This window comes from Lepisosteus oculatus, chromosome 5, assembly GCF_040954835.1.
Source record: "Lepisosteus oculatus isolate fLepOcu1 chromosome 5, fLepOcu1.hap2, whole genome shotgun sequence".
NCBI lineage: Eukaryota > Metazoa > Chordata > Actinopteri > Semionotiformes > Lepisosteidae > Lepisosteus > Lepisosteus oculatus.
Window position 1 is genome coordinate 60,652,432 of NC_090700.1, and position 27,773 is coordinate 60,680,204.

Genomic DNA, 27,773 nt, shown 5'->3' on the forward strand with positions numbered 1-27,773 from the left:
TTATATTTAAGCTGCTTTATTGACATAAAAATAAATAGTCCATTACATTGCACTGTTGAACAAAAAGATATATCAGTAACACTTCACAGAAAGTGTCCACATTTTAATGTAATTACACATGAATACAAAATTCACAATGCATTTATACAACTCCCCGTGGATTAAACATTAACAGCCATTTAATGTAAGGTCTTACTGAAATATCAATTATTGAATAAAAAAATACATGGAATTATAATATGGGTGCCAATAAATACAGTAAAGCAGGCCGTTCGAATGTCAGAAGTCTTCGAGCTGGGGTTTATGTACAGTATGTCTGTAGACACATCTGATGGATAGATAGCAAGACGGCAAAATGAGGTACCAGGTTTTGTTCTGCATTGCATCTCTCAATTTCTGTTGCAAAGAATGAACAGCACAAAATCCACAAGCTAAAAAGGGCTATTTGCCCTGTAAAATGTATAAAGGAACGTTTGAAGTGTGTAAAGATATACAACGTCAGACAAAACTCCCATCTTCAGATGGTCCCAGTTTTCAACTGACTCAATCGAGTAATGTTTGGGTGAAGGCGAAATGTCCCTTTGTCTCATTGGCCCACTCACAGGAGCTATCGGGAGGTTTTAGGAATCCTGTTGGGCTGTTCCTAAAGTGCTTCTTTGACAGGGGTACATGAAGTCATGTAAAAAAAAGGTGCTTGTTTAGGTTCAGTTATTGATGAGATGCCAGTCTTGGTATATGACTATGTAGGCCTCATCTCTTTCAGAAACCAGGTTTCAATAAACACTGGTTGCAGAATCCTTTTGCATTGGTTTGCTGAAACCTAGTTTCTTTTAATGTGGCTAAATTTCTCAGCTGAGTGATTGAGGTGCTCCTGAAGATCGCTGGGGGTGTGAATCCTATCGCTAAACAACAGTAGTGGATAAAGAACATGTTCTGCGATCGTTCAAACTGAGCTCTGGACAGCTGAGTTATACAGATCCCCAAGACCTATTAGTGATAATGCATATTTAAACTTGTTTGAAAACCTATGTTAAACCCAAAGATGCAACTCCTTTTAAAGCTTGAATGGTTACAGAATTAGCTTAATGTAGGTTTAAAGGTTTAAAGCAAATTATTCCTTTTGGAAACTACCCCTTTGTCCCCACTCTCGTAAAATTAGGCTGTCAGTTTCCATTCTGAAAGGGAACAATGTCTTGCAGGCACACTTACAAAACACTTGACAACGAACCACAATCCATTTGTGTACAGCAGTATCAACATGGGGGGGTTATACATCGACAAACAGGTTTTCTGGGAATTTCAATTTGTGCTTCCCATGCAGTCTTTCAAAAAACATGTCCAGTGGCTCTTCTCGATTCAAACAGGGATGACCCATTGTTCCAGGTTCAGTTGGCACTGCTTGGGAAGAGTGAGCATTTTGATTTGTTCTCTATAGGAGACAAAGTTACAGAAACCCTATCCTAAACTATAAATCTGTGCTTTAACAAAAAATCTTACAAAATACACAAGATTACAAAATACACTAATGGGTATTGTACTTCACAGGGCTGAGATATCTGAAAAAGTTATTTAAGGCTACCCTGTACTTGAACACATTTGCGTGAAGGTCTAATAATAGATTGATTACTTCAAAAGTGGTCAATATAAAGTAAAGCCCATTAGAAACATTTTTTGGCTTTAAAACAGTTTAAAGAAGATGTCTCAAACAAATATTATATGTAATGAATATTAAGTTAAAAGTAAAATTATTATATAGAATTCCTTTTGTGCACAGTTTTACTGCGACTTGATGTGCTGAATTTGCAGGGGAGTCCTGTAAATTGCCTAACAACCTTAAACAGAGTCATGGAGCAATGCCACAGGATTTAAAACCCCTTTAAGGGAACTCTTAAAATGCATACTTACATTGCATTCAGGCCCCTTTGTACAGCTTAGCATTTCATATGTAAATACTGAGTAGTTGTATTTCAAGTGAGAATGAAAATACAGGGATGGTAAAGGCACTATATATAGAGTAAGAGAATAAACAATCATATCAAATTTGAGAAACATTGGAATTAAATGTTAAAGATTGGAATTAATTAAATGTAATATGGTGAAAATAACTACAAGCTCAGAGTATTTGGGTATACTTGGCTGGATTCTGCATGTAAGAAGTCACACAATACTTAGTACCTAACTAACTCAGCTCATTGTACAGCACTGTCTGCTTCATTTGTGCAACACAAGCTACAATGAAAGTGACTTACTAGGGGATCTTTTAAATTTCATATATTTTAATGCTTAATAAAGGGGGCATAAAATTAATAATAAAAAACATTTATTAAATGTTTTTTACAAATTACTTCGCTTTAGAATCTTTTGAAAGTTTGGTTTAACTCTACCTCTTTGAGGTTTAATTAAATAAACCAAGGTCTCAAAACCAAAACTATCTTAGAACTTAAGGGTTTACAAGCAGAGCCTAGCATTTTGAAAAATATATGTAGTACTTTAAAGTTCTGTAAAACATCTATGCTATTAGAACATTTTAATGTGTTAGAAGGTAACTAAAATATAATTATAAAATCTTATCCAAAAAGGTTTGAATAACATTAAATGAATACAAAATGAAAATGTAATGAAAAATTGGGTCACAGTAAGTGCCTGTCAATGGAGAAACAGAGATAAAAGACTACCAAGTACATAGAGAATGAGTCTTTAAGAGATGCTTACTATAACCATTCAATATGAATTCAATAGTAAAACAATGAAGAAGCATTAATACTAGACAGTTACTTTATATAAAGGTTCCCAGTTTTACACTTGTACAGACGATCCTTGCAAAGCAATGGCAGCTGAGTTTTGGAACACATGGCCACATAAAACTACTGAACAGCCAGTGCGTCACACAAGGCCTCCTGGAGAAGCCCACAGCTGCACCTCTGCTGGCCTCTTCAGGCACACTGCTTCATCTGCATTGCTGGGGAGGAGGCTGGGCTTTGCCAGCGTCTTAAACTGGATTGCCTTTCCTCCAGTAAGACGAGGCTCATTACACATTATTAGTTACATTATTGCTTAAAGAGCACTTGGAAAAACAGATATTAAGAAAAGCAAGGCGGGAATGTCTGTGCGGAAGTGCTTGAACAGCCTGTTTGCAAACAGTATTGCACTCTGAAGACTGGGCTACTGCTGTACGGGGTTGTGCGGTGTGCAGTTGTCCTTAGCTTCCATTTCAAGAAAAAAAAAATTACAATGATCCCTTTTACCACAAAACAGAGCAATGGTCAATTCAGAAATTCAAAAGCCTACTGCAATGGAAAACAATCTTGAATCATGTTACAAGGCTACCAGAATACATACAGTGAGGACAACACTGCACTATGAGTGAACCTCAAGCATCTACAGTCCATTCAGAGCTCCTAGGGTCTGGGTGTCTAATCATACTCAGAATTATTGGGGACAGAACTTCAGATCATTGAGTGTCAAAGAGGCAGTGTCTGCCTACTGACGTCTCACAGAAGAATATGACACTATACCAGCTATACTGTGTCACCGGCACACATTCTGTTTGTTCTGCGAGTTGTGAATTCTGTCTGTAAAGAACTGGCTTGATTGAGGGCATAATTAGTGGCACCGATCCACTATCGGAAAACTGCTAATTCCTGGTAAGGATCATGGCAGCTCGGTGCCTATCTTGGAAGTACAGGGCATAAAACGGGATTGCACACTCTGTCGTAGGTAATTGGAACCAGTTAAAGTGAAAACTGTTTACCTTTTTAGGTGGGGGGAGGGGGGACACCTGCAGAATTCTTGTAGAAACTGTCAAAGAAGTGCACACTTAATGCACATAATCAGGCTTGCAATAGGAGACTAACAGTACTAGAGACACTATACAGCAGTCATAGTGCCAAATGCTGTTGAGAGACACTGTGGCAAGGATATTGTTTTGCATGACACTTAAAACATATGAATGCTATTCCAATTCCAGTTTAAATAATTCTCTTTGGGGAAAAACCAAATACAGCATAGCTGATGCCAGTTGGATTGTAGGAATTAAAGTAGAGTATGGCTTCCTATTAAGCAGCATATTAGCAGGGTACCAAAGAAGCATCTTACAGCATTAAGAGATGAGATTATTTTCATCACTTAAAAAGCTTTTGAAAGCTAATGAAGATAAATCAATAGCACTTCCAGAATCTGTTACTAAATATGTAAGTATTAATTTTGATGTATGGTAATAACACAAATACAATACTTCCTATGTAGGTCAGTATTATTTAAGTACATTAGCAACTATCAGTGCTAATAATGTCAACACGTTCCACAATAGAATATATCATGATTGTATGCCTGTTGTGAGCAATATTTCATCTAAACTATTAAATTGTGACTTAAGCATATGGCTAAAACCTGTAACTACCACTCCTACAAATTCAGATCACCCCTCTGCTTGTGAAACTACAGCCACTGTCTTCCTATGACCTGTAATTCATCTCACACTGCTCTAGCAGGAAAATAAACATTGCCTCATTTACACTCGTGTTTTACATCACATTTCCTTGGCTGATGTGACAAAACAGTACTTTTTTTTAAAGAAGTGTCTTCAAATTACCATTTTAGCTTTAATTCATTATGAAAGAGTCAGCCTTTAAATAAGCAGCACACAGTTTTTTACTGCTTCAATTGCATGGCTAAAATCAATGATGGAGTGTCCAAGTTCCCATTATTTCTTTATATGCTTCAGAGAACGCAAGTCTACCTTCAACACAAACCCTGCTGAGCTGTGAGGGAGAGTGAACAGAGATGACAAAGAAGAGTTCTTGTTCTTCCTCCTGCAGTGTCTGTGTATTCAAACAGCAAGGCTCGAGGTGCTTGCGTCTTTATGAGACAGGGTTTCCCTGGCAGGGACTGCAAGGAAGAGGCAGATTCCCCAAGCACCACCCGCCTCTAATGCTCTCCAAAAAAACTCCACATGCTTTACTGCACTTGTTACAGAACTAAGCTGACCTAATATAAAGCACTTAAATTTATAATCGAGCTCCACTAGTGATAACTAGAAAGCAACAAGAGGAAAAAAAATTCTCTTGAAGCTTGATAAACTGAAAGCAAAAACTTATATTTCAAGTTATATTAAGGGGTTTTATGATCATGTCCAGACTGGAAACATTAGCTGAAGCACTTTAACCAGGATCTTTAAAAGCATATAAAATTAAAATTTTACAGAGATCTTCCTTTCTTGAACTTTGCCACTACTATGCGAATCCTGAAACCTCAAACCTAAATCATTTCACATTCAGATTTGGGTGCTTTTGATAAAATTGAGTACGACTGCTCTGCAATCACTCTTTAAGGAAGGCATAAGTTATGATTGAATAGTGGATTAGAACAAAATTTGCAGATACGTGCCATAATTGAAAAAAAGTGTCTGTAAATGACCTTAAAGTTGAGTAAATTTACATTGATGGACAATATATAACATTTTAGCTAGACAGTGACAACTATACATCCAGAAGAAGTTAACTGAGTTACAGGTAGTAAAAAGGGGCCTCAGCTAAGCAGTCATGAGGAGATGTGCATCTCTGCTCGAGCATTAGATCCATTTGAAGTCCAATGTTGAATCATTGGTTCGTCTTTGTCATTTAAAAAAATATAAGCAATAAAATCCAGGAGGCATCCCCCACACAATGAGACCCTCTGACCACTCTAACATCTTGGCCAACAGCAAGAAACTGGAATCCCAAAGAAGAACAGCAACTTGACTACTCAGTCCAGTCATTTTTAATTTCAGTGGCTTCAGTTTCAACAAGCAGTAGAAAAGATGACCCATGGAGTTTGAAGCTATAAAGATATTAAGTCTGAGTGATGTACATTTAATATTATTTTCCAAACCTTTGATTACAAAAGCAAATAAAATGTAAATTGTAATTATTGATGTCTTGAATGATCTACTGTACAGGATATCTTTCAATAAATAGTGTTATTGAAACAAACTTTTTTTTTAATCTCACGCATATACATGATGAAGATTTAAGTTTGAACTGATTATTGAATTCCAGTCTCTGCCTCTTAAGTTGCAATTCACAAAAAGCATTTACAGCTTTAATTTAAGATCTAGAATCAGTGGCTGATAAAAGGAAACTGTGCTTGCTCCAGTGGCAGGCTGGGATCTATGATCTAGATGGAGCAAGTTTACACCTGGGTCAAGTCACCAGCTGACTATGAAAAGGTTTCCCCAAGTTTTAGCACAGTAGGGACAGAGCTGGGATAAGTCAGCCTGGTCTCCCTTGGTACCAAGCAAACCAGTGGAACCTACTGCCTTCTCTGGGTCTCGCAGGTTAGCAGTGATATCTTCCGATCTGCGCCGAACCTCCTGCATGCCAAAGCAGAGCTTACAGCCTGACAGAAGACGAATGTCTCATGTACAGTATGTGTGTGGTCTGGAAGACCTTTCCACACTTCCCGATCCTCCCTTTAGAGGTACAGTGGTTGGCACTATAAACTGAGACCAGGATTCAACTGACGATTCCAAATTGGGTAGGCATATTTTTTTTAAATAACCGGAAACTAATTTTAAAAGGCGCGTTTGAGGTTGCTGCTTGATATGAAGCCTCACTCAGACTGTGCTCAACTGTAACCATCCAATCATTTACTATAAACTGAACATCAGAACGATACTTCCCACAACTCATCTGAATGTACACAACTTACAACAGCGCACAAAGAAGCACATGAGCTGGAGTGTCTGATGAGCTCCATGCCCACCTACAGGAAAAGCCATGGCACAACAAAGTTCAATTCCTGGGCAGCGCAGCCTGCTTGCGTATCCTGTGGTGCCTTCCACATATTGCTGATTCCAACTGGTCTGTGTGGACCTTCACAACTAGTGGTTCTACCAGAGAAGGGAGTGATTGGGTCAGTCCTGGCAGCTTCCGTGTCCCACGACAGACTGAGGCTTGTGGAGTGATGTCATGGGGCCTTACTTATTAACCGTGAGGATCCCCTGCTTCTGGGCATACTCCAGGATGGCAGTGTAGCAGAAGTAATACTGGTCAGGGGTCTGAATGCTGAAGGCGCGCTGCGTTCTCATTCTGCGCACTGTCTGGTAGATGTTCAGAGTGCCAACGTCTTGCAACTGGGAGAGACAGATGTCCAGGGCGCAAAGAGTACCTGACGATGGAGGTAACACTATTAATGCAGGTGGATATAGGTCTGTCAGGTGAATCTGAGCTTACACACAACAAAATTAAAAAGCATAACTGAATCCAAGGAGAAAATGAAAGAAGTCAGAATTTACTACATGCATGTTGTGTTTTTTTTAATATAAGGAAGAGTAAGCAGTACCCACCTGTTCTGCCGATGCCGGCACTGCAATGGACGACCACTGGGGGTCCACCCTGGTGGCCCTTCCATCGAGAGCCCAGGGCCACGACCGCCTGCCGCTGCTGCCTCTTGACTACGCCCAGGAAGTCAATCAGTGTAACGGCAGAGGTCGGTACCCCGTAGTCTGGCCAGCTCAGGTACTGGAAGTGAGCCACCTGTCGCTGTTCACAGGTCTGAGGGGGAAATTAAAAAAAATCACTTAGTCTCATCTGGCACACTGGCAAGAAAAACTATGAAGCAATGACTGTCAGGGTCTGGGGTGATATCAAATGACAAAGTAGGTATACCTACACATGTACGTATTATTTCATCAAGATGGATGAGAGTTGTGTCACTTAATTTATTGTGAGGAATTCAAGTTCTGCTTGATGGGGGATTTTATTCCCTGCAATTTGCATTCCATCTGGGATCTTGGAAACGGACATGTATCGGCTAAATCCCATTCTTTAATTAACACTAGACATTCTCCTGCCATCAAGGTTTTCATGAAGTTCTTATACTTCCATTTGATAGGTGATTTTCCTGCTGCAACTGCTGCTTATATGATCCTACACAATCAGTAAGACCCATCACAGTTTACACAGCTTCATTAGGGAAGCGAACAGAAATGGACCAGAAAGCAACTTTTTGATTGCCGAGTATCTTTCAGTGAATTAACAATCTTGAATATATTAATATCAGAACACACAAAGGTAGGAAGAACAAGGTTCTGCAATGACTATAGGTCATAGGTTTCATCTACCATTACTATACTCATCCATTGAGTTATTCAATATTCTTTACAATGGAAAGACATGTGCATGCTTTAGATATTAGACAGACCTCAGATTAGTCTTAATATATTTATATACATATATATAAAGTATCCTAGTCTCCCACCCCTCTCACCTCAGTGTTGTGGAGTTCCAAGGTGGTCTGGTTGAAGTGGGGCATACTGTCCACTCTCTGATTGACAACCGCAATGTGACCATACACCTCCTGCCCACCTCTCTCCAATGGCCAGTACTGACCACACTTCTTTCTCCCCCCTTCATCTGTCCTGCAGGCAGAATATCAAAGTCCAGCATTTTCCTACCGATGAAGAACCCTTCTTAAAAAAAAAGATCTCATTTTGTCTGTGATTGAGAAAGGCCACTTCAATAAACAGAGGAGATTAAAAGACGATTACAGTCCCTTAATCCTATCCCCCAAGCAGATACTCTTTTTACTCACTAAACCTTAATTGGCCACTAGAATGAGACAGAGCTCACCGGTGTCTGTGCCTCTTCGCCCATACCAAATGAGGCACTTCACTGTCAATTTTCTCTTCTTAAGTCAGCAGCCAAGATCAGTAGCCTTTTGCCGATAAGTGACCTCCTGAGGGGAATTCTAATCTTAAACTCGATCTACAATGACTGGAACTGCCCCACAAAAAGTCTTTTGAAAACTGGACTGAGCTCTTAGAAAGGTGTAGCTTCGATATAAAAATTAAAGTATCAGATTGCTTTTCATATACAAGAGCAAATGAGCCCAACAGAGAGCTAATACACTGTGTTTAAGAATATATGATCTGCATTATATAAGCAACTTTTTCAGTGGGTAGCATGCAAAACTTAAGAGTATGGATGCCTGAATTCACACAACCCAAACTAAAATGTGATGTAACACAATAAAACACTGACAGTCAAAATCCCAGTACCTGGTAGTCATGACAATGACTAACACATTTTGCTCCCAAATCATCCTCCAGAAATCCCGGTAGGTATTCTGCATGGGCCCTGCAGACAGAGAGTTTAGTTACCTCAGGCAACCTACCTACTGTTCAGATACGGTGCATGTGGCATCATAAAAATATTGAAGTAGTTCCTCTACCTTGAGTGCCAATATAGGCATTTTTCTGTTTGTATCCATCCATGAAGCTGGCATTTATATAGTCGGATTTCTGTAGGAATAAACATGTTAGAAATGCACTAGGTCATATGATCACATTTCTACAATCAATAGTATACAACGTATTTAGGTTTGTCTTTTTGTTGCAGTACACTACTGGACATCAAGAAGAAATTCCGTAAAAGGCAAACTCAAGGATGATCAAGAAGAAAAAGAAAAGTTGTTTTATATTAATGTTTTATTCATGTTTTTAATCAACTTTGGTTGAATTAGAGCTTGAATCATAAGATATCTTCCCCTATAGTATTATAAGCAACACTGAATCATAAATCAGGGATAAAGGAGTTTACATAAGCAATGACACCGAGAATCAAGGGAATTCAGAACTGTTGAATAATAAAAGCACAAATGGACGCAAGTGGAAAAAAAAGCCTAATCTCATTCACTCTTTGTATATAAATCAAAAAGAAATTAAAAGGAATACTGACAAAAACACACCAAAACCTTATGCCTCTGAATGATAAGTCTTGAATAAAGACAAGATCTAATCCTGCTTTGTTCTGGCATTGACTATGTTGATCAGGAGTCAATTTCAAATTGAGTGTTTAGTCCCAGTTAAATCCTGTTGTCATCTGCCTTGAAGCCAATAGGTGTGTACTGATGGTCAGGAAATTCCTACCTCATTTCTTCCCGTTTTGAGCCGAACTCTAGTCTGATCCAGACAGAGGACATCACCATAACGGTTCTTGTCCTGGTTACACAGAGTTCTGGGGAAAGAAGAGGTAAACGGAGATGAAGAAATAGAGGGACTAACATCACCTAACGAATCCTGATTCATCCCAGCGCTCGGAGAAGCCCTGGTTTTGGAGTTTGGAGCGAGCAGGACGCATGGCCATGTTGACTCACAGGGCGCACTGGAAGGTGCCAGCAGGGGCCTCTCGGCGGATCTCATCATACTCCTCGTAGATGCCCGCTCGCTGCACCATGCCCAGGTGCTGAACCAGCTCCTGCACGCTCATGGACTCCAGGCCCGGGGTGTGGATGGAGGCATCATCACGGGCCGGCGCCAGGGGCAGAGCCACCAGCTCGTCCACGGGGTCCACACAGCCGTTCTGCCCAGCGAGCAGCTGCCGGTTCCAGCCAGGGGGGTCCAGGGCCAGCAGCCCCCCAAGATGCTCTGGGAGACAGTCCCGGGGAAGGTGCTGTCGCAGGTCTGTCATCTTCACCATCTGCACCTGCACAGACCAGGCCATCACTTAGCAAAACCTCAACATTTGCGAGTTCCACACGCACAGTTTCACCCATTTGTGCAAAATGTTTTCAGTGACCACTTGTTTTTTCTCCCCACATCTGTGGACCACAATCGCCTGTTTGCAGGCAGAGCAGTAGGAGAGTAAACACATTTTCACCATGTTAACAACATGTTAACTTCCACAGCTTCATCTTGCAGATCGCTTGGCATCAGTCTCTGAAGCCAAGGCACAGCTTGGTTAACATGTTAGCATGTTTAGGCAGCAGTGCATCATGGGTTCTGCTTTACTCTGTTTCCAGGAAGGCACTGGTGCAATGTGCATTGTGTACCGAGTCGATCCAAGCATCACCTGTTATCAGAGTAATGCTCGAATGCAACTCAGTACTTCAAATAAATTAGGGGACCACATTTTTTTTTTTGTTACCCCCGTCTCAGTTCTTCAATGTCACATGGAAAAGGTTAAAAACAAAAAGGTAGAAGAAATAAATCAGACAAATCACAAGAGCAGGAGTGAGCTGGCTGAGTGTAAAGGGAGCCATCTACTTTGTCCGTTATAACGGTGCTGCAATAAACGTTATTACAGTACAGTAGTGCAACATTATAAGAGTAATAAAAACAATATAAAAAGTAAAGACTCCGCATTTTATGAAGAATGAAAAAAACAAACTCTAATACAGGGTAAGTTATTATTTCATAACAGTGATTATATTTGTATGCATATGTGAAGTAAAAGGTGAAGAACTGCTTTAAGTTTCCAGTACTAATTTCATTAAAGATTCTTCCAATAATTAGCAAGGCTAGTTCTGAAATAGTTAACAGTTAAAACTAAAATATTACTACAGAACTACAGATCCATACGATTAATTTGCTTTTCCCCCCCAATAAGGAAATGTCTTATGCTTGCGAATTCACCATTTGTGGAGACTTCAAGGTATGTAACCCTCACAAATACTGAGGTTTTACTGTATATACTGCTTGTGTTTTGAGGATAGAGGACACAAATAACTTATTGACACAAAACTGATCACCAACAGTGAAAACTCAGATGTCCAATAAAAAGACACCCTTGAAATCATTTTTAAAAAAATGAGAAAAGTTACAGTTCCTTATAACTGCTGTATATTAATTTTAGACCTAATGTACCCAAGTTAAACACTAGAAGGAAACTAAAATGGATCTTCATCTCGGTTACTATGCGTTAATATGTGGAATGTTCATAACGCTACAAAACTGGAAGAGGTACAATTATCCTTCACAGTATAATGTTTACACAGGCACGGACTTTGTTAAATGAAGCACTTGTTAGTTTTGTTCTGTAGGTTCATGATAAATGGCTGAAAATTCTGATGTTCCTGGTCATTAGCAATGTGTGAACAGACTGTCACTTCACACCTCCTGGAAGCCTGGCAAAGACAGCAGCTCTGACTGACTCGCAGTGCCGTTATATTTCAGTTGTAAAGAGGGAGTGGCTCAGCTCTCCCATGGAATAAGTTCGAGCAGGGAGCTGTGTCAGCATGCGTAGCCTGCAAAGGAACAGGTAAAGGTTTATTCCATTCTGAAAGGAGAAGAAAAGAGACACAATGTTTTGGCTGTGGAGCCTTCTTCAAGTATCCTGAGCCAAAACATTGTGCCTCCTTTCGTTTATCTTTCTTTAAAGGTTAATTTATGGAATTAACCTTTACCATTTCCTCTCCCATAGAATACTACCTGTATTATTACAGTCAACTGGTAAGACAGTTTTTAAAAATAATTTAGGAACTTCAATTTTAGGCATTAAAAGAACAAAACTTGTACATTTGAGCATACCACACAGTTACTAAACAATCTGTGTGACTGCAGCACTTCAGTCTGCACAAGAAGGAAACTCCTCATAAATATTAAAGAGTATTTGGGCAGTCAAGTCGCCACATACCAAGACAACACACCGCTCACTAGATTCTTCTCTCAGTACAGCCTGACGCCCGAATTTTCATTAAGACAGCAGTTATACGATCGATCATGGGGATATTTTACTGGATGATAAAAAGTTCCGCCCACTCACCCTCTCTCGGAGTTTCTCTTTCAGCAGCAGGCTCAGCAGGTTGAAAGGCACACGGAACCACACCGGCGCTCCCACAATGAACACCTTCTTCAGCCGGGCTGGAAAAGCCCCCTGTGTAAAAACAAAACAGGAGAGAACCGATAAACACTATCTTTCACACACAAGCACCGAGAACAGGCTAGGTACTCATCGGCCAGAGCTAGGGCTTTGCAGGAGCCCAGGGTTTCGCTTTAGCATGCTGACACTTCTTCCAACACACATTAAAGGTTCCGTGCACCTGAAGGGACAAAAGCAAAAGGTAGCCACCTGTATAGGCTCTCTCACCTTCAGCAAGTTGAGGATCTTTTTGCTGAGGTCCAGCTCAAAGTTGTTGTAGTTGGACCCAGCCATGTCGTAGATGAACACCAGACCATTCCTCTGGGTTTCGAAGCTGAGGAAGAGAACAGAGGAAAAGCAAGGAATCCAGTGTAAATATTACCGATGCAACCAGGCTGAGCCGTAATGAGCAGGTATCAGCAGAATGACTAACAAGTAGTAGCTGTGGGCAAATAAGAGGCTTCCCACACAGCGTGCCAGAAAGCACGACTGCGGTTGTCAAACAAACAAAACGCCATCATTGTTAAAAATGAACTGATTGTCATTATATAAAGTGTTGTTTCATGTAGATTAGTAATTCTTCATGTGTACATACTTTTATGTGTTTTTTTTAACATAATGCATTTTAAAAAAGCCTTATTGAAGGCTGTGCTGTAATCCGATGTGCCGAGGAACACTTGAAGGATCCTGCCCAGGTGCAATCGATTCTGAGGCAAGAAGCTAGGGAGTTCTCTCCAGCTGTGAGGCCAGGCCCGGGTTCTGGTGTTCGTAGGCCCTGGGCACTTTCACTCCGAAATGTGCAAAAAGAGGGTTGAACGACACTTGAATGACATCGATGGACATGCTGCACTTTAAACTGTTCTAATGCTAAACCACCTGATTGACGGAGCGAGTCGAGCGACCGCCGCTTCAGTACGTCCAGTTTCTGGAAGAGCCGCTAGAGAGCGCATGATTATTGATCTGGAGCACCTAGAGTCGATCGCAAGCATGTAGTTTCAGCTCTTTTTTTCGTGAGTCACTAGTGTTTCCCTCCTTTGCAGGCCCCAGGCACTGTGCCTCCAGCGCCTCAGGGGAAACCAGGCGCCGCGTGGGCCCGGGGCCCTCACCTCTCCACGGCGCGGTCCAGCAGGTAGAACAGGGCCTGCAGCACCACATGGTGCCCCGTCTTGTTCGGATGGTGCAGCTTGGCAGTGAAGAGGGCGATGGAGGCACCGGAGGGGTCGCGGACACCCTGAGAGGAGGACAAGGGAGAGAGCGGAGCACAGCAGCTGTTACCACGCGGGAGGAGGCGACTCGTTAAAATAACGCTCAAGAACTGGGAAGGGTACCCAACTGATGACATGACCCAGTGTGTAATCATGGGACTCTGGTGACCAGATTTTTTTTTTAAATAAAAGAAGTCGCCCATTCCTTGAATCTTTTTACATTACCCAGCTGGCTTATTCGATGTGGACTTGCCCACTGACAGACGACTTTGTATTCCATATATTGCTACTCATGCAATAGAAGTATGTTTCTGTGCACAGCATAACCGTAACCCAAATCTGCGGTGAAGGTGTTATTCCACTTTCCTCCACAAGAGGGCAGAAAGCGCTCACTATTACGCAGAGCGGCGAGACAGTTCTGCTGATTTCAGGCGGGAGGTTGTTGCATTTATTATCAAAGAACAGAAAGGACTGGAAACATAGTATGCTTGAAATAAGACTAACCGGTCCCGTGTTTTTCAGACTATCGTGACAGGAAATCTGGTCATGTAAAGAGTAAGGCTTCATAAGTACATGAGTCTTAGTGCCTGACTGAAAAGTAACAAAAATAAAAATGAAGGAGCATATTTCAATATATATTCAATATACAAATACGGTCAAAGATACATAGTGCTTACTGATATAAATCAAACTATATGTAATGCACATTGTACTTCTCAGAAAAAAACAGCTTAAACGCATGTTGTTTTGCACAAAATTGCAAACAAAAATAGTCAACACAGATCTGTCAGTTTCACGTGTGCCATCATATGATAAGCCTTTAAAATAGAATCTAAAAACAGCTTGCACAGTTGTATAATTTTCATTAAGTCCCATGCTGTTAAATAACTTAAAAGTGCAGTAAAAATGCTTTCCAACAGTAAAATGGCCAGAGCTGTCCACTTAAAGACATACAGTCTTGGTGGGAATTCTTTGGGAAGGCTGAGAAAGAGGCTTTTATTGGTACTTTTCGCTGTAGTATTGAGATTCACTTATTACTGTCTTTATATAAGAGTTTCATTACATGCTTGACAAAATGACACCAACTTGGTATGAAAAAAACACAATACATAAAACATCTTAACATTAATTCAGCCGAGGAAGCCATTTTTTAAATTCATTCTAGTTCATTATTAGTTTATTTGACAGGCACTTTCACCCAAAGCCACTTATATCGGAATTAATTCCATATAGGATCAATGTAAGTGAAGTACTTTGCTTAAGGGCACAACAGTAGTGCCCAAACCAGCAATTGAACCCACAACCTTCTAGCTATAAGTCCAGAGCCTTGACACGCCTCTAGAAACTGCCTACAGCTCCACCTGACCTGCTGTTGCGTGGGGCTACAGGCACTTATTGGCTGCCACACATCACCTAGATAGGCACAGCACTTCAGTGGAGGACGAAGTGGGTCCCCTCCTACAGTACATGTGACATTGGATCCTTTGGAATGGAAATAATTGCATTTCTAAATAGGTTATTATAAACAGAACACAAATGAAACTCGGGTGTTGAAATATAAGATTAAGATTAACCCATTTTATAAAGACTGCATGAACCTATAGCAAAAAGTTAGTCTTCATGCCCCTCTCAAACGTGCACAGGAACTTACGCCACTGATACAGACACGTGAACTAGTTATCCCTGCTCTGACCTTGTCTGAAATTGCAAATACCAAATATTCTAGCAAGTACAAAACACAGGGAATATGCTTCCTATGACCAACAAATGATTTTACAAGGATATTGACCTCTATCGAAGTGATCATTGAATATTTCAATGGGTGTTCAATAAATACTGCTGCACTATTCAGGGCAGGGCTCTGTATTCTTAAGGTCATGCTAATAGGCACATGATTCTTCTCCCTGCAAGGGTGTAAAGCTGGTAACACTATAACACTCCCAGCCCTTTCAGATCTTAGTGCTGGTTGCTGCCAAGGTCATCTATGACCACAACAAGCCTGTAAGTTCTAGGCCCAAGGATTCTAGGTTCTAGGCAAGCATTTGAGCACAATATTTGATTGCAGTTCAAGCACAAACTATAAAGCAGTGCTGGATGTTCCTAGATGTATTTGATTACAAATTGGATTTCCCTATCATTTTCTGAATTAGGTTTTGTAACACTGGAATCAGAGGTTTTCTATATGACTGAAGACGCACCCTGTAAGAGTGATACAGCCTTTCTCACTTTGCACTGTGCACAGGGTTCAAAGGCAATCCTTTTCCCCCCCCACACACACACACGCAACATCGAATGCGTCTTGTACAGGAAGTGATGAGCTGTGAGAACCTGCATTATGTTTTGATTGTTCTTTAATATTGTAACGCACACAGCCACCACTGGTAGAGAGAGCCGGCTAACCAGCGCGGTGACGTCACCGCCCTTCCCTGTGAACAGCAGGGACCGCAGCCGCCGGGCTGAAGGGAGATTTCCCTTTGGCTCAACTGGCTGGGTCCCTGTTGAGTGATGCCAGAGGCCCGGGTTCGAGTCCCTGACGGTGGGGGGCCGACCCGAGGAGGCAGAGGCGAGGGCGCATACCCACGTGAACCCAAGAGCGTTACAATATGGTTCACTGTTATTCAGTTATTCATATGCTGTTTTTGCTCTTTGCAGAATTATTGTCCATATCAGAATTTTCTTCATAATTACTTAAAGCTATAGTCCATTCCTCCGACCACCATAGATGTATCTTCTGTGTAAAAAGATATGTGCTCTGATATACTCATCTTCTCCTATGTTCTGTATAGCCATGTATCAAAATGGCAGATTTTCGGTGTCAGGAGCCCACTTACAAGTACAGTGAATTTCCCACTCAGTAACTCCGATTTCAGTGGCTCCTCCAGGGGCTTCAACTTCACTATCCCCTCCTTCAGACGGGTTTCCTGTAAGCAGACAAGACACCCAGGAACGTCAAATCAAGCTGCAGGTCTGTAAATATCCATCTCTGTGCAGACTGGTCGAATCAGAGCCTCCAAGAACGCGTCACAAAAAGTGATCGGAAAATAGACCGCGTGACCCAAAGGTCCTGACCGCAGAGATGAGTGCGTACCATTTCATCACGATTCTCCAGAGGAGCACACCTGTGGGAAAGGAAGGCTGTAGGTATGTTATCATACTGAAGGTATGTGCACAGAAGTCAATGGACTAAAGACTGATGAATGACAAGCAGCAGCAACAGCTTTCCTAATCTGAATTAATGTGGCATAAATTCAAGAACATTCAAGCTGAATGTGCAGGCCTGAACAGTTTTGAATGGAACGTCTATATATACACATACACACACATATACACAGTATCTAAGTATTTTTCATTGTGCAAGTTATTCCTTAGGACCAGCTACTGGAATGTAAAGCAAGTTTCATACTGATCACTCAAAAATTATCTTAATGTAGATTTCTACATTGTAGTTTAACAGTTGCATGCTTTGGAGTTCAATTCTATTGGTTAAATAATAAATAATAAAAAAAGCATAAAACAATTTAGATGCAGAAAAGCATTTCTACATCAGAATGTCATATTTAAAAGGCATTTAGTGTTGTAGATTGTTGGGGTCAAAGGTTATATGCTTACAAGTTTACTAAATTAAAGGATACGAATCCAATAAATTATGGTTCCAGTTTAATCAGAAGCACATGGAATACCCCTGTACACATACTTTTCTACAGGAACAACTGCAAAGGCTAGAAGAGGCCCTTCTTCTAGAAAGCACTACAATTTTTGACAAAATGCAGAGAGACAAACAGTGATAAAAAAAACAAAAGAATCATACACTGGTCCTATGTGTGACTTAATCAGTGTATATATCACAACACATTACCTGTTGTCGAAAACAGATGTCCTTACACACATGAAACACAGCACGTTTATTGGTTAAGGATTATAAGAGGCGCACAAAATATTTGGAGTAGAAACTAATGTGTTTGCTGGTGACCCTTGCTCTGATTGGTCTACACCTATAATTACATTATGGTTTTGGTGAAGAAAGAAAAGAGTGACACCTCATGACAAAGCCAAAAGTCCCAGGTGCGCCAGTATATAAACACTGACAAATGTGTTGACACAGCTGTCCCGATTTTGGGTAATCACCATGAGTAAACTGCCATTTTCGAAACACACACAGGAACTCCTTCACCAACACTGAACCAAACCAGTCAGACAAATCAGGCTTAAAGGCATGATCTGCACAAAGAAATGTGCTGTATAGAAAAAATGTGGCCCATACCGTTACACGTCATCATTTTGCTTACAATTGATTCTAGTCAGCAAAACCTACTGCTTTTTTTACCAGCAACAGAGACGTTGCTGAAGATCTTTAAGTAATTGAAACACTGAAGAGAGTTCACTCCCCTGAGAGAAAGTCACTGAAATGAAGGTTTTACAGGCAAAATGTATGTGAAGTTTCTGAGGTGAGGAGACGAGGCCGCAAGGCTCACTCTGCCGAGCCAACTGTTCCTCCACACGGACACCTACCCTGTAGCTGTGAAAGAGATCGATTGCTCGCAGGACATCAAACTTGCGGGCCATGAGAAACTTGACTGCCACGTTCCAGGAGAGCGGAGAGACTCCATGCTGCGTCGTCCATTTGTTTATCTCCTCCAGAAACTGCTTGGTAGCCTGAGGGTATTAGGAATGAAAATGGGAAGAAACAAAAACCCTGTTATTTCTTTCCGTCTTGGATGTTTGTTTTTTTAAAAAGGGGCACGACAAGGATACGCGATGCATTTGGCATCAATCCTGTGCAAAGCAACTCCACATCACCAACCGCGGACACCTTGTCTGAAAATAATTCAGAGTCTGCATGAAATTAAGTCTGGTTCATAATAAAGCAAAAAAAGATCTTTCTGTATAACCCCATATTTTAAGAAAAACTGCTAGATCAGTAAAATTAAATGGAAAATTACAGGTCTTGTAAAATTATAATGTAGTAGTATTTTAATTATCCTCTTTTTTGATTTAAGATCAATGTCTTCCTCCTACAGAGGGTTATATATAAAAAATGCTGAACCCGACATACACAGGGCACAAGGCAGAACTGCAGCCTACATGTGTCCTGCAAGGCTTGCACACACAGGGAGACAGTTAACCTGGCCAGCATGTCTATCCTGCAGATCCCTCACTTGAACATGAGTATTCCCAGCATTCTATTGCTGCACGAATTTCCCTTAAATTAAATAAACTCTTTTCATCTCTCTGTTCGCCAAATCAAAGAGCAACTTCTTTCCATCCGTGTTTCCTAGATGATGGGCTTGAGGTTTCCATAGAAGATTACATAACGTCAAGCCCCCAGTCCCCTCTCAGTTGCTCACTGTCCCAGTCTGCATGTGGTCTAGCTGTCAACATACAGTACTTTTCCCTCTCCAAGAGGCCGAGTTAATAGGCAATAGTAGCACTGACAGTAAGAACCTCTGAAGTCAAACTGCTGTACAGCAGGATTTCCCAGGTTCAGACCCCAGGCAGGAAAGACACAGATGCTAAAAGCTATGTACACAAACCAAAAGCTCCAACGTTATCAACAACCATAAATAGACAAACACACTGTTGCTGAATATATAAACAGATCTGCATGCAGACTGAGAGAAGTCACGAGGAGCAGAGAGGTCACGATGGGGGAGAATTCAGAGAAGAGCACAGGGAGAGGCAAGTGCAGACTGACACACACTCAGGCACGGTGATGTGCACCATTTTGTCCTTGAAGCACAGAAAAAGTGAACAATCCAAAATGGTAACGGAAACAATGCCTCAGAGATAATAAGGCTTTTCTGACAGTGAGATGTCTGCAGCACAGGTGCTTTTGGATAACTTCCTAATTACTTAACCCCATTTCCCAACCTGCAGAATTAACTGGAGTTTGAAGACAATAGCAAGTGGTGTGAAACTTTTTTAGATTTCTCATTTAGAGGGAAAACAGTCCATACATGTTTCTAGTACTGAGTATTTTTGCCAGATTTTACCAGAAACCATCTTTTTTCAGTTAAAGTTTTTTCAGTATGATTGCACCCTTGATGTGCTGCGAGGTGCACTGTGCCCTACAGGAAATTAAGAGCACTCTACAGCCAGGATAGCATGGTTGTTAGCTGTCCATGTTCCTCTTGGCTCTTTTTTTTGTGTTTGCAAAACAGTGACGTGGGAAAGAGATGCTATTCTCTTCCAAATGGCACTAATTTCCTGTAGGGCACCTCAAAAGATGAAACTGAGGTACAATCATACCGAAAAAACAAGTCCCCTTTATTTTCTGAAAAAGATGGTTTCTCCTGTATGGGTAAAACTGATACGGTTGCAAAATCAAATCTTAAACAACTGACAATTTCAAATCGGGTGTTAATATGATAATCAATTGTAATATAAAGCAATTCATCCCAAATGGCTTTTACCTATAAAGACCCGCTTCAGCCACTGCTGAAGTGCAGAAAATAACTGGGCGATATCAGAGTTAACATGCCTGTGCAATGGGTTCTTTATTGCAAGGTTTTGCTTATGATTTCGACATTGATGTCTCATTTGAAGGACAGCATGTCCTGTATCATAGTGTCCCCAGTCAGTGGGACATTCTGGGGAGTTGATTTGCAACCAACAGCACTTACAGCAGGAATCTGGTTTTCCTTAGAGTTCTCCTATCTCAGTACTGCCCAGGTCCAACCCTGGTTAGCTTGGAAGATCTAATAAACTCAGGCTCATCAATGGTAGATAACTGGCAACTCCGAACTTCTAAAGAAGAAAGCTGTGAGGGCCAAAACATTTACAGTTAGCTGTATAAGAATGCCCGTTCTATGGTCTGCACAGACCTTTGTCCAGTCTTTTTAATGATTTAAGTATGTCTTGGAATGATTCCACAATTGTGCCAACTTGCAGCAAAGAAATCGGATTGCCTCATACACTGTAAAAAAAAAAGTGTGCTGTGCCTTGTATTCAAAAATTGCTACAGAAAGTGAAGGAAATCCTCCCTCTTCAGACAGACTTCTTTTTGATGACTCACTGGTATATAGAAACACTTTGTTCCTTTACGGTAATGCTCGTTTCCCACCTATTTTAGAAGAGGCACTTTGTCTGTGTGCTCAACATGGCTGCATTTGTGCTTGAGTCACCTATAACTCTGCAAACCTTGTGTCAGTGTCCTGGCCTGACAGAGGAACTGAAACTCCAGTGCTGTGCCCAATGACTTCTTCTATATGAGCAAACAAGAGGAACTAAAAAATGCTCATTTTGGACTTGACAAAACATACCCTTAATATAGAATAATACCATGAAACATTTATGCATCCTGCACTATACTGATGTTTTTATTTCTTCAGTTATGTAGAATGGTACTACTTGTTAGAGGCATAGTGTCAGTTTCTGAGGGGTTGCTTCACGATCGGCAACTACAGAATGTCAGTATAATACTGTAGTAGGCAACGTTTCACTTTAACACAAAACCTCTCAGTTTATCATGCACACGCCATCCCGATTCAGGGTGACATTTTAGTAAAACCAGCTTAATTAATATCATGTAACTAACAATTAACTGAGAAACTAAAGATCTGGTTGAGCCAAAATCTTGCAGTGACGTGGATGGTATGGACCAGTCTTTAGTAACAGGGCTTGATACAATACATGGAGTTTTGTATTTTTTGATTCCATCGGTAATAAAAATAAACTTCATCAACGTCAGCAACAGCATTTAAAAAAAAAAACTTTTCTTCTCTGCAGCAAAACCAAACAATCCTGAAATCTCTAGGAACAAGAGGTCACAGCCTTCCCATACTGCCTGCCCAGAGCCCTTTTCCTTTTCCCTTAAAAGGATAGGATACCAAACTCATAATTGGGTGTTGCCATCAGAGGAATGAAATTCCAAATATCCACTCTCACCTGACAGCATTCCATCTTGTCATAAAAAAGCAGGATGTTATCTTTGGCAGCTGCAGCCATTTCTTTCTGAATGGGAGCCAAGAGACCCTTCAGAAGTGACCTAGCTGTCCTCATACGTTTCATACCTTCCCTGGTCATTTCAGGTCTTTATATGGGGACATTTCCATGATGGGAGCACATCCACCAAAGAGAAAAAAAAACAATACAAACGCAAAATTGTATGCCACCCATACTTTATTCATAGGAAACTCGCAGACCTTTACTTTGTAAGGTCAACAAAGATGCTGTCTGGAACAGAATTACTGAGACGTGCTATTAAAATTAAATCATGTTTTGAACATCTGTGCTAAGGATTAATAACACTGGCATGAACATTCCAACTCATGAGCAGACACTGGTCTTCAAATTCAAAATCACTTACAATTAGTGTAAAGACCATTAAAACAGCCTCTTAAGATGTACAGTAACACTTTTACTGGTACTGTTGTTAGCCTGAGCTAACACTGGTGTCTGGTACTGTTGTTGGCCTGAGTCACTACACTGAGAACACTTTGGATATCCTTAGTTTTGTGCCATTTGTTTTCCTGAAAACAATGTTTCACAATAAAAGGATTCACAACCTTGCTTTGTAATGTCTTATATGCCCACACCCACTGCTCCTAATATAACAAAGTGCTTCTTATAATCTACACTTAGATCAACTTACAAGTAATTTCCTGTTATCTTTTGTTGTCAGTTGAAAATGTAGCAGCAATGCTTCATTTTATAGCCGAAAATAAGGTCCAAAATACACGTTGAAGAAAAGGATATTCTTTATTCTTAAAAGGATTTTGTCAACCTTTCTTGATGTACTTCGGTTCGTGCCTCTTGGCCATATCGATGAGAGGATTTACATAATATAATAAGCTTGCTTGTAATTTTTATGTGTATGTCTGTCTCCTGAGGTCATGTTTTATGTAGCAATAAAAGCCCATGTGTAGCTGAGCCCCCCTCCTATTTTTTTCCCTTTCTTGTTACTGTTTATTTATATCTCTTTCTATTTTGTATATCTGTTATAATAAAAGGAAGAAAGTTAATAAACATAGTTGAAAAAATTGTCAACTGCCTTATAAAACTAGCTTGTCTTTTTCCTCATCAGAATTAGCCATCTGCCCAATAAAACATTTAAGATTTCCACTCTTGCCAGAACTGTTAAGGCCTCTCATTCCTGCGCCCCTGGTTCATAAAGCACATGGTTCTCATGATCCGTTTTCACGCAAGATCTACCACTCAGCACTAATGTTACCAACATAATTGCCAAAAACAGCACTGGTACTCAGCAAAGCACCTGGCAAATATATAATCAACATTCAAATGTACACCTACAAGTATTATTCACTTTTTTTTGCACATGGAAAGACTGAGACGAATGGGGGGGGGGTGGTGTTGGAGGATTTTACCAGAAAAAAAAACATGATTTCTTCTAAAAACCTAATCTAGATATATTTTTTCTCAGTATCTCATTGTTGTAACCCCACACACACACACACGTTCTGTGGGTGTTTCTTGGAAAAGTCTGTTCAAAAGAGGCAAGTGAAAATTAACCCTTCCTACAAATTTTGTAGTACATGAACACTGTAGAAGATGGCATTAACCAGATACTACTTACAAGCTCAGGCAGTAAAAGATTCAGCAAAACACATGGACTGCCAGCTAACATTAATTTGACCTGCAGGCATTGCAACTAGGCATTGGAATCATAAACTCCACAAACTGCTTACAATACTGATACATGCAGTGAGACAAAGAAGAGAAACATTCAATTGCTAACACATTTATTCTTTTCTTCAGGGCTGCCAACTGGATGTTCAGAGTTTAGCATTTTGAGTTCAGGGGTGAAACTTAAATTTTTATGGAGCTGCAGTCCATCACAACTTTGATTCCTTTGTCCAATGGATCAATTGTATTTTTTGCTACTTTATTCCAACCAAAAATGTATTGGGAATTAAACAGCCATGGTGTAAAGCCTACAATTCAGTCCGCTCCACAAATCCATCTACTAAAACAACGAGTGGCTGCAGAAACCTATTATTATCTGGAAGTTTGTTGCCTCGTTGTCTTTCCAGGCTCCACCACATAAACATTAGCAGCTCAGAGTGGAAACTTGTGAATGACTGGGCTAAATTCCGGACACTGTCTGCAATGTTGGCACAAGTCAATAATATGCTTGGATAAAAGGTTAAATGCGTCATTCACCCTCTGCTTCCTGGGAGCTGGCTGTATCCCCTCCAAACACACACAGCTCATTTTAACGCTTTTAACAGCTGCTTGAGTGCGCAGTTCCCCGTGTTGACGAAGTTCCCAAGGGGCCCTGATGTCCGGACACAGGGAATCTGGGATCGAATTTCCAGCGGACACACTTCCACTGCAGACAGACTCTCGGAAATGAAGTACCCACATAAAGCTGCTTGCCAGATGAGGCGATGGGATGGGAAAAGTGGATTAGAGCCCCAACGGCGAAAAGAATGACATTAAGGAGCTGGACGAAATGGTATCACGGACAAAAACCTGCCAGCTGTTAGCCGATTACAGCTGCAAGCTCGGAAACGGACTGTCTGAATGAAAGCCAAGTGTTTTAGTAACGTGCCTGGCATTCCTGCAGCAAAGCAGAATACAATATTAACATTTAAAAATGTTTATTGAAAAGGTTTGGATGCAGTGCCTTCAAACAATGCAGAGTGCCATCAGGCTGATCGTCCGGAAAACAAAACTGCAGGCCACAAAAACAAAACGACACTTTCAAAGGGTCAAATTCTCAAAGGGCTGAGAGGTAAAAGCAAAGCAAGAAAAGAGTTACAGTATCCTACCATTAGCTTTGCTACCCCACTGTCTTACTTCAATCTAACAGAACACATACAAGATCGTCAAAATAAGAGTTTATAACGTGAAAAAAATGCAGTGAAAACTGTCGTATGAGAAATCCTTTTTTTAGATGGCTTTTGGATGAAAACCATACTGAAAACACACCACAACGAATAGGTATTCGTTTGCTGCGTGAAGGCATCATGTGCAATAAATGATTCAAGAGCAGGATAGCTAGTCAGGTGCAGCATTTTGTTTGTTTTACTCTTTTACTATTTGAAAGCGTATGTGAAAAAGTATGTCAATGGAATGAAATCACTAGTTTAATCGATACATAAAAACAGGAAAATGCGATTTCCCATTAAACAAAAAATCCTTTAAGCTTACATTCATTTTTTAGCAGAGGAAGAAGAAATAAAATTAGCTCAATTTCCTTCTAGTGGAAACAGCCAAGGGTCTACAGTCATATATCGTGATCCGTATGCGGTAAAAATAAAGTTTTAGACTAAACAGGACTGAAACTGAGTCTTTAAATGAATCAAGAATAGTAGATCTTAATACGTAAATCACGGTTTTGTAGGTAAAAACGAACACGTTTGTAAATTCCTACTTTGTTTAAGGTTCCAGTAATGTAATTTCTAATGTTTCACAGCCATAGAAATGACACTGAACATAACAGGCACATCCCCGGCTGTGGTCCTTAGTCCACCTCAGCCCAAAACTGCTTCTCCGACGAGATGGAGACTGGCACCGAAGCAGTTAAACTAAAGTCTACCAACCCCCGCAGCGACAAAATAAAAGGAAACCAAAAATATGTGTTTTTTGTTTAATTCAAACGATCTACACCTAGTTGCAAGCCCCTGATTCAACCAAGGAAGATACATTTTAGCTCCCTTCTCCCCTGAACAATACACAACAATGTCTCAGATACAAAATGAAACGGGATCACAAAATGTCTTGCCTCGTGTTTTCGTGGTCTGTAGGCCGGAGAACAGTGCGTCAGAACCAAAACAACTTTTTACGACTCATATTCGCAAAATTGATCATTAGCACTTCCCATCAAATGAGTAAAATGTAAAATACGCAATGCGTTTTAATAAAGAAAGCGGAAACGTCCATTAACAGGCCAGTCATAAAGAGACATGGCGCTGTGAAAACAGTGTTGCAGCATCTAACATCTTATTAAAACTTTTAAAGCCTCATGTACATAGTACCCGCGTATGTGTACAAATACACGTGAAAAGAAATACATTTAAAATGCACATTAAGTTTCAATACTCAATAAAACTAAAGAGCTTCCTGTAAAGCTTAGAAGTTCCGATGTTATTTTAAATATGTATTTCAAGACTTTCGTTAAAAACGCGAACATTACCTGCTCCTCTTCTGCTGTTAAATGAGCTGCCATTCCTTTCGTTGATGCAATTTCGAAACTCTTCCTTGTTTTTGTATACGACTACAGGTTCTTTGAATTGGGTTAATCAACAGTCGTCCCACTCTTTGTCGGAAAAGAAAATAACTCGCTACTTTAACCCGAAACAACAATGTATATCAACATATTACGCATCGCTACAAAAATAGGGTGTAGATGTTAAGCTTATTTCCTCCAGAGCGTAAATAAAAGGCAACAGACGTTTAAATAGTTCCTGCAAATAAAAAGTGTTTTTATATATATTTAAAAACGAGCTCAGTTTGGTCCTCCGAAAAAATACTCCACTCCGTAGAAAACTAGAAGCCTACGAATTCATGCTGCTTCTCGATGGCGTATCGCAAATAAAATAAAAGTCCACATTTCCCCGTTAACCTTCATCACTCTGCGATTATTTTGAAGCATTCCTGAGTTTGCTGCCTTGCAAGCTTGAATCCATCGGCAGTTTATTTCTTCAGAAGGGAAGACCTCAGTCACAGAACTCCGACTCCCCTACTGGTTACACTAAACACAACAACTTTCGAGCTATAAAACTCGACTGCCAAGCGCTCTCTCCTTCATTCATAAAAATGCTTGGGCCCATCGCGCAGGCGATATCCCTGTTATCCAACGCCGGTAGCTCAAACCTACTTCGCAGTTAATTGCAACTCCCCTTGATATTCCCTCATTGGCCAGAAAAGGCAAACGTGTTTAATAAGAAACATACATTATGTTTGTACTGATAACCGTGTACACATACAGAACTGGATTTCTCCCAGATGAACCACAACACCTAAACGACTTTTGGTACAAATACCATTATCCTTTATGTACTGTTCCCCCTAGTCGCACAAGGCCAGACTAAATGAAAAATGGATTTCTAAGTGTGCGTCCGCACCATTTTGTACTTAGAGATACAACCCACGTGGACATTTCAATATGGAAATTCGTCTTTACATTAATAATTTATAACAAGACTCTTATTGTAGATGTGGTTCAAAATCTCGGTTTTATTCGATTATGTAATTTTCAACCGCAAATGCTAAACGTCAAATGTAAAGCTACCTGAAATCATCATTGCCAGACAATGTAAGACAAAAGGAGCATTTTAAAGAAACCCAGATTATGAATGTATATGTTTTCATTCCAGGTTAAATCTCGTTATCGTATTTAAAATCTCAATTTTCTATTTCTATTGTCCTAGTTTGACAGCCTGCTGATTAAGTAAAGGCGTTGTCCCGTTACAGATGAACACAGCTGATCTTTGATTGGTGTGCATGGAGTGCAAATTACAGATAAACTACTATTAATACTAGGTGCAGCTTTTGAGAGACAATTATTAACAAGTAAAGTGGAAAATAAAAATTACGTTTTTTTAAAAAAAGAAGGTTTATTTTGTCACAACCCAGCGGTAATTGGCAACAACAATAATTTAATAAGGATTTAGCTCACAATTTACGTCTTTATTCGTACAGTGTTAGCGCTCAATTCACATGTTAATTTCGTTTCAGAAAATATCCTGTTCTGGGATTCTATGATTCCGAGGACCTAAAAGAAAAATGAAAAGGACCGTGGTTAAATGAGAAGTTGTTCGTGCAAGTAACATATTTACGGATCAACCCTTTTCTAAAGGAAGTATATAGATTACCTTGATTTTAACAGGAGCCGCTACACAGCCACATACGGTCATTCTGAGTCTCAACGCCATGTGCAACATGTACGATCTAAGGTATAATGTATGAACAAAGGTAAAAAAGGACAAGTCGAACACTGTAACAATAATTCATTTGTTAAAAAAAATAAAAGAACTGGACTCAGAAG

The 27,773-nt window shown here is 40.3% G+C and overlaps 1 protein-coding gene across 1 annotated transcript; it reads right to left on the minus strand.

The window, feature by feature from the left end:
• On the minus strand, positions 1–26,581 carry ptpn9a (protein tyrosine phosphatase non-receptor type 9a). Its single transcript, XM_006628947.3, has 13 exons — positions 25,920–26,581; positions 18,332–18,475; positions 16,654–16,743; positions 13,724–13,848; positions 12,846–12,951; positions 12,522–12,632; positions 10,135–10,463; positions 9,908–9,995; positions 9,211–9,280; positions 9,038–9,116; positions 8,248–8,398; positions 7,325–7,532; positions 1–7,146 (listed from the first exon to the last, which is right to left on the minus strand). Exons 1-13 carry the CDS (start codon positions 25,950–25,952, stop codon positions 6,956–6,958), a joined length of 1,725 nt encoding a protein of 574 aa, XP_006629010.1. The 5' UTR covers positions 25,953–26,581; the 3' UTR covers positions 1–6,955.
• Between the last annotated feature and the right edge of the window lie 1,192 nt (positions 26,582–27,773).

Coding starts and splice junctions, on each gene's coding strand:
- ptpn9a (XM_006628947.3), bottom strand. CDS start 25,952: ATGGCAGCTCATTTAACAGCAGAAGAGGAGCAG. Junction 18,476..25,919: donor TAACAGCAGAAGAGGAGCAG/GTAATGTTCGCG, acceptor TAATACCCTCAG/GCTACCAAGCAGTTTCTGGA. Junction 9,996..10,134: donor GGCACCTTCCAGTGCGCCCT/GTGAGTCAACAT, acceptor TTCTTTCCCCAG/AACTCTGTGTAACCAGGACA.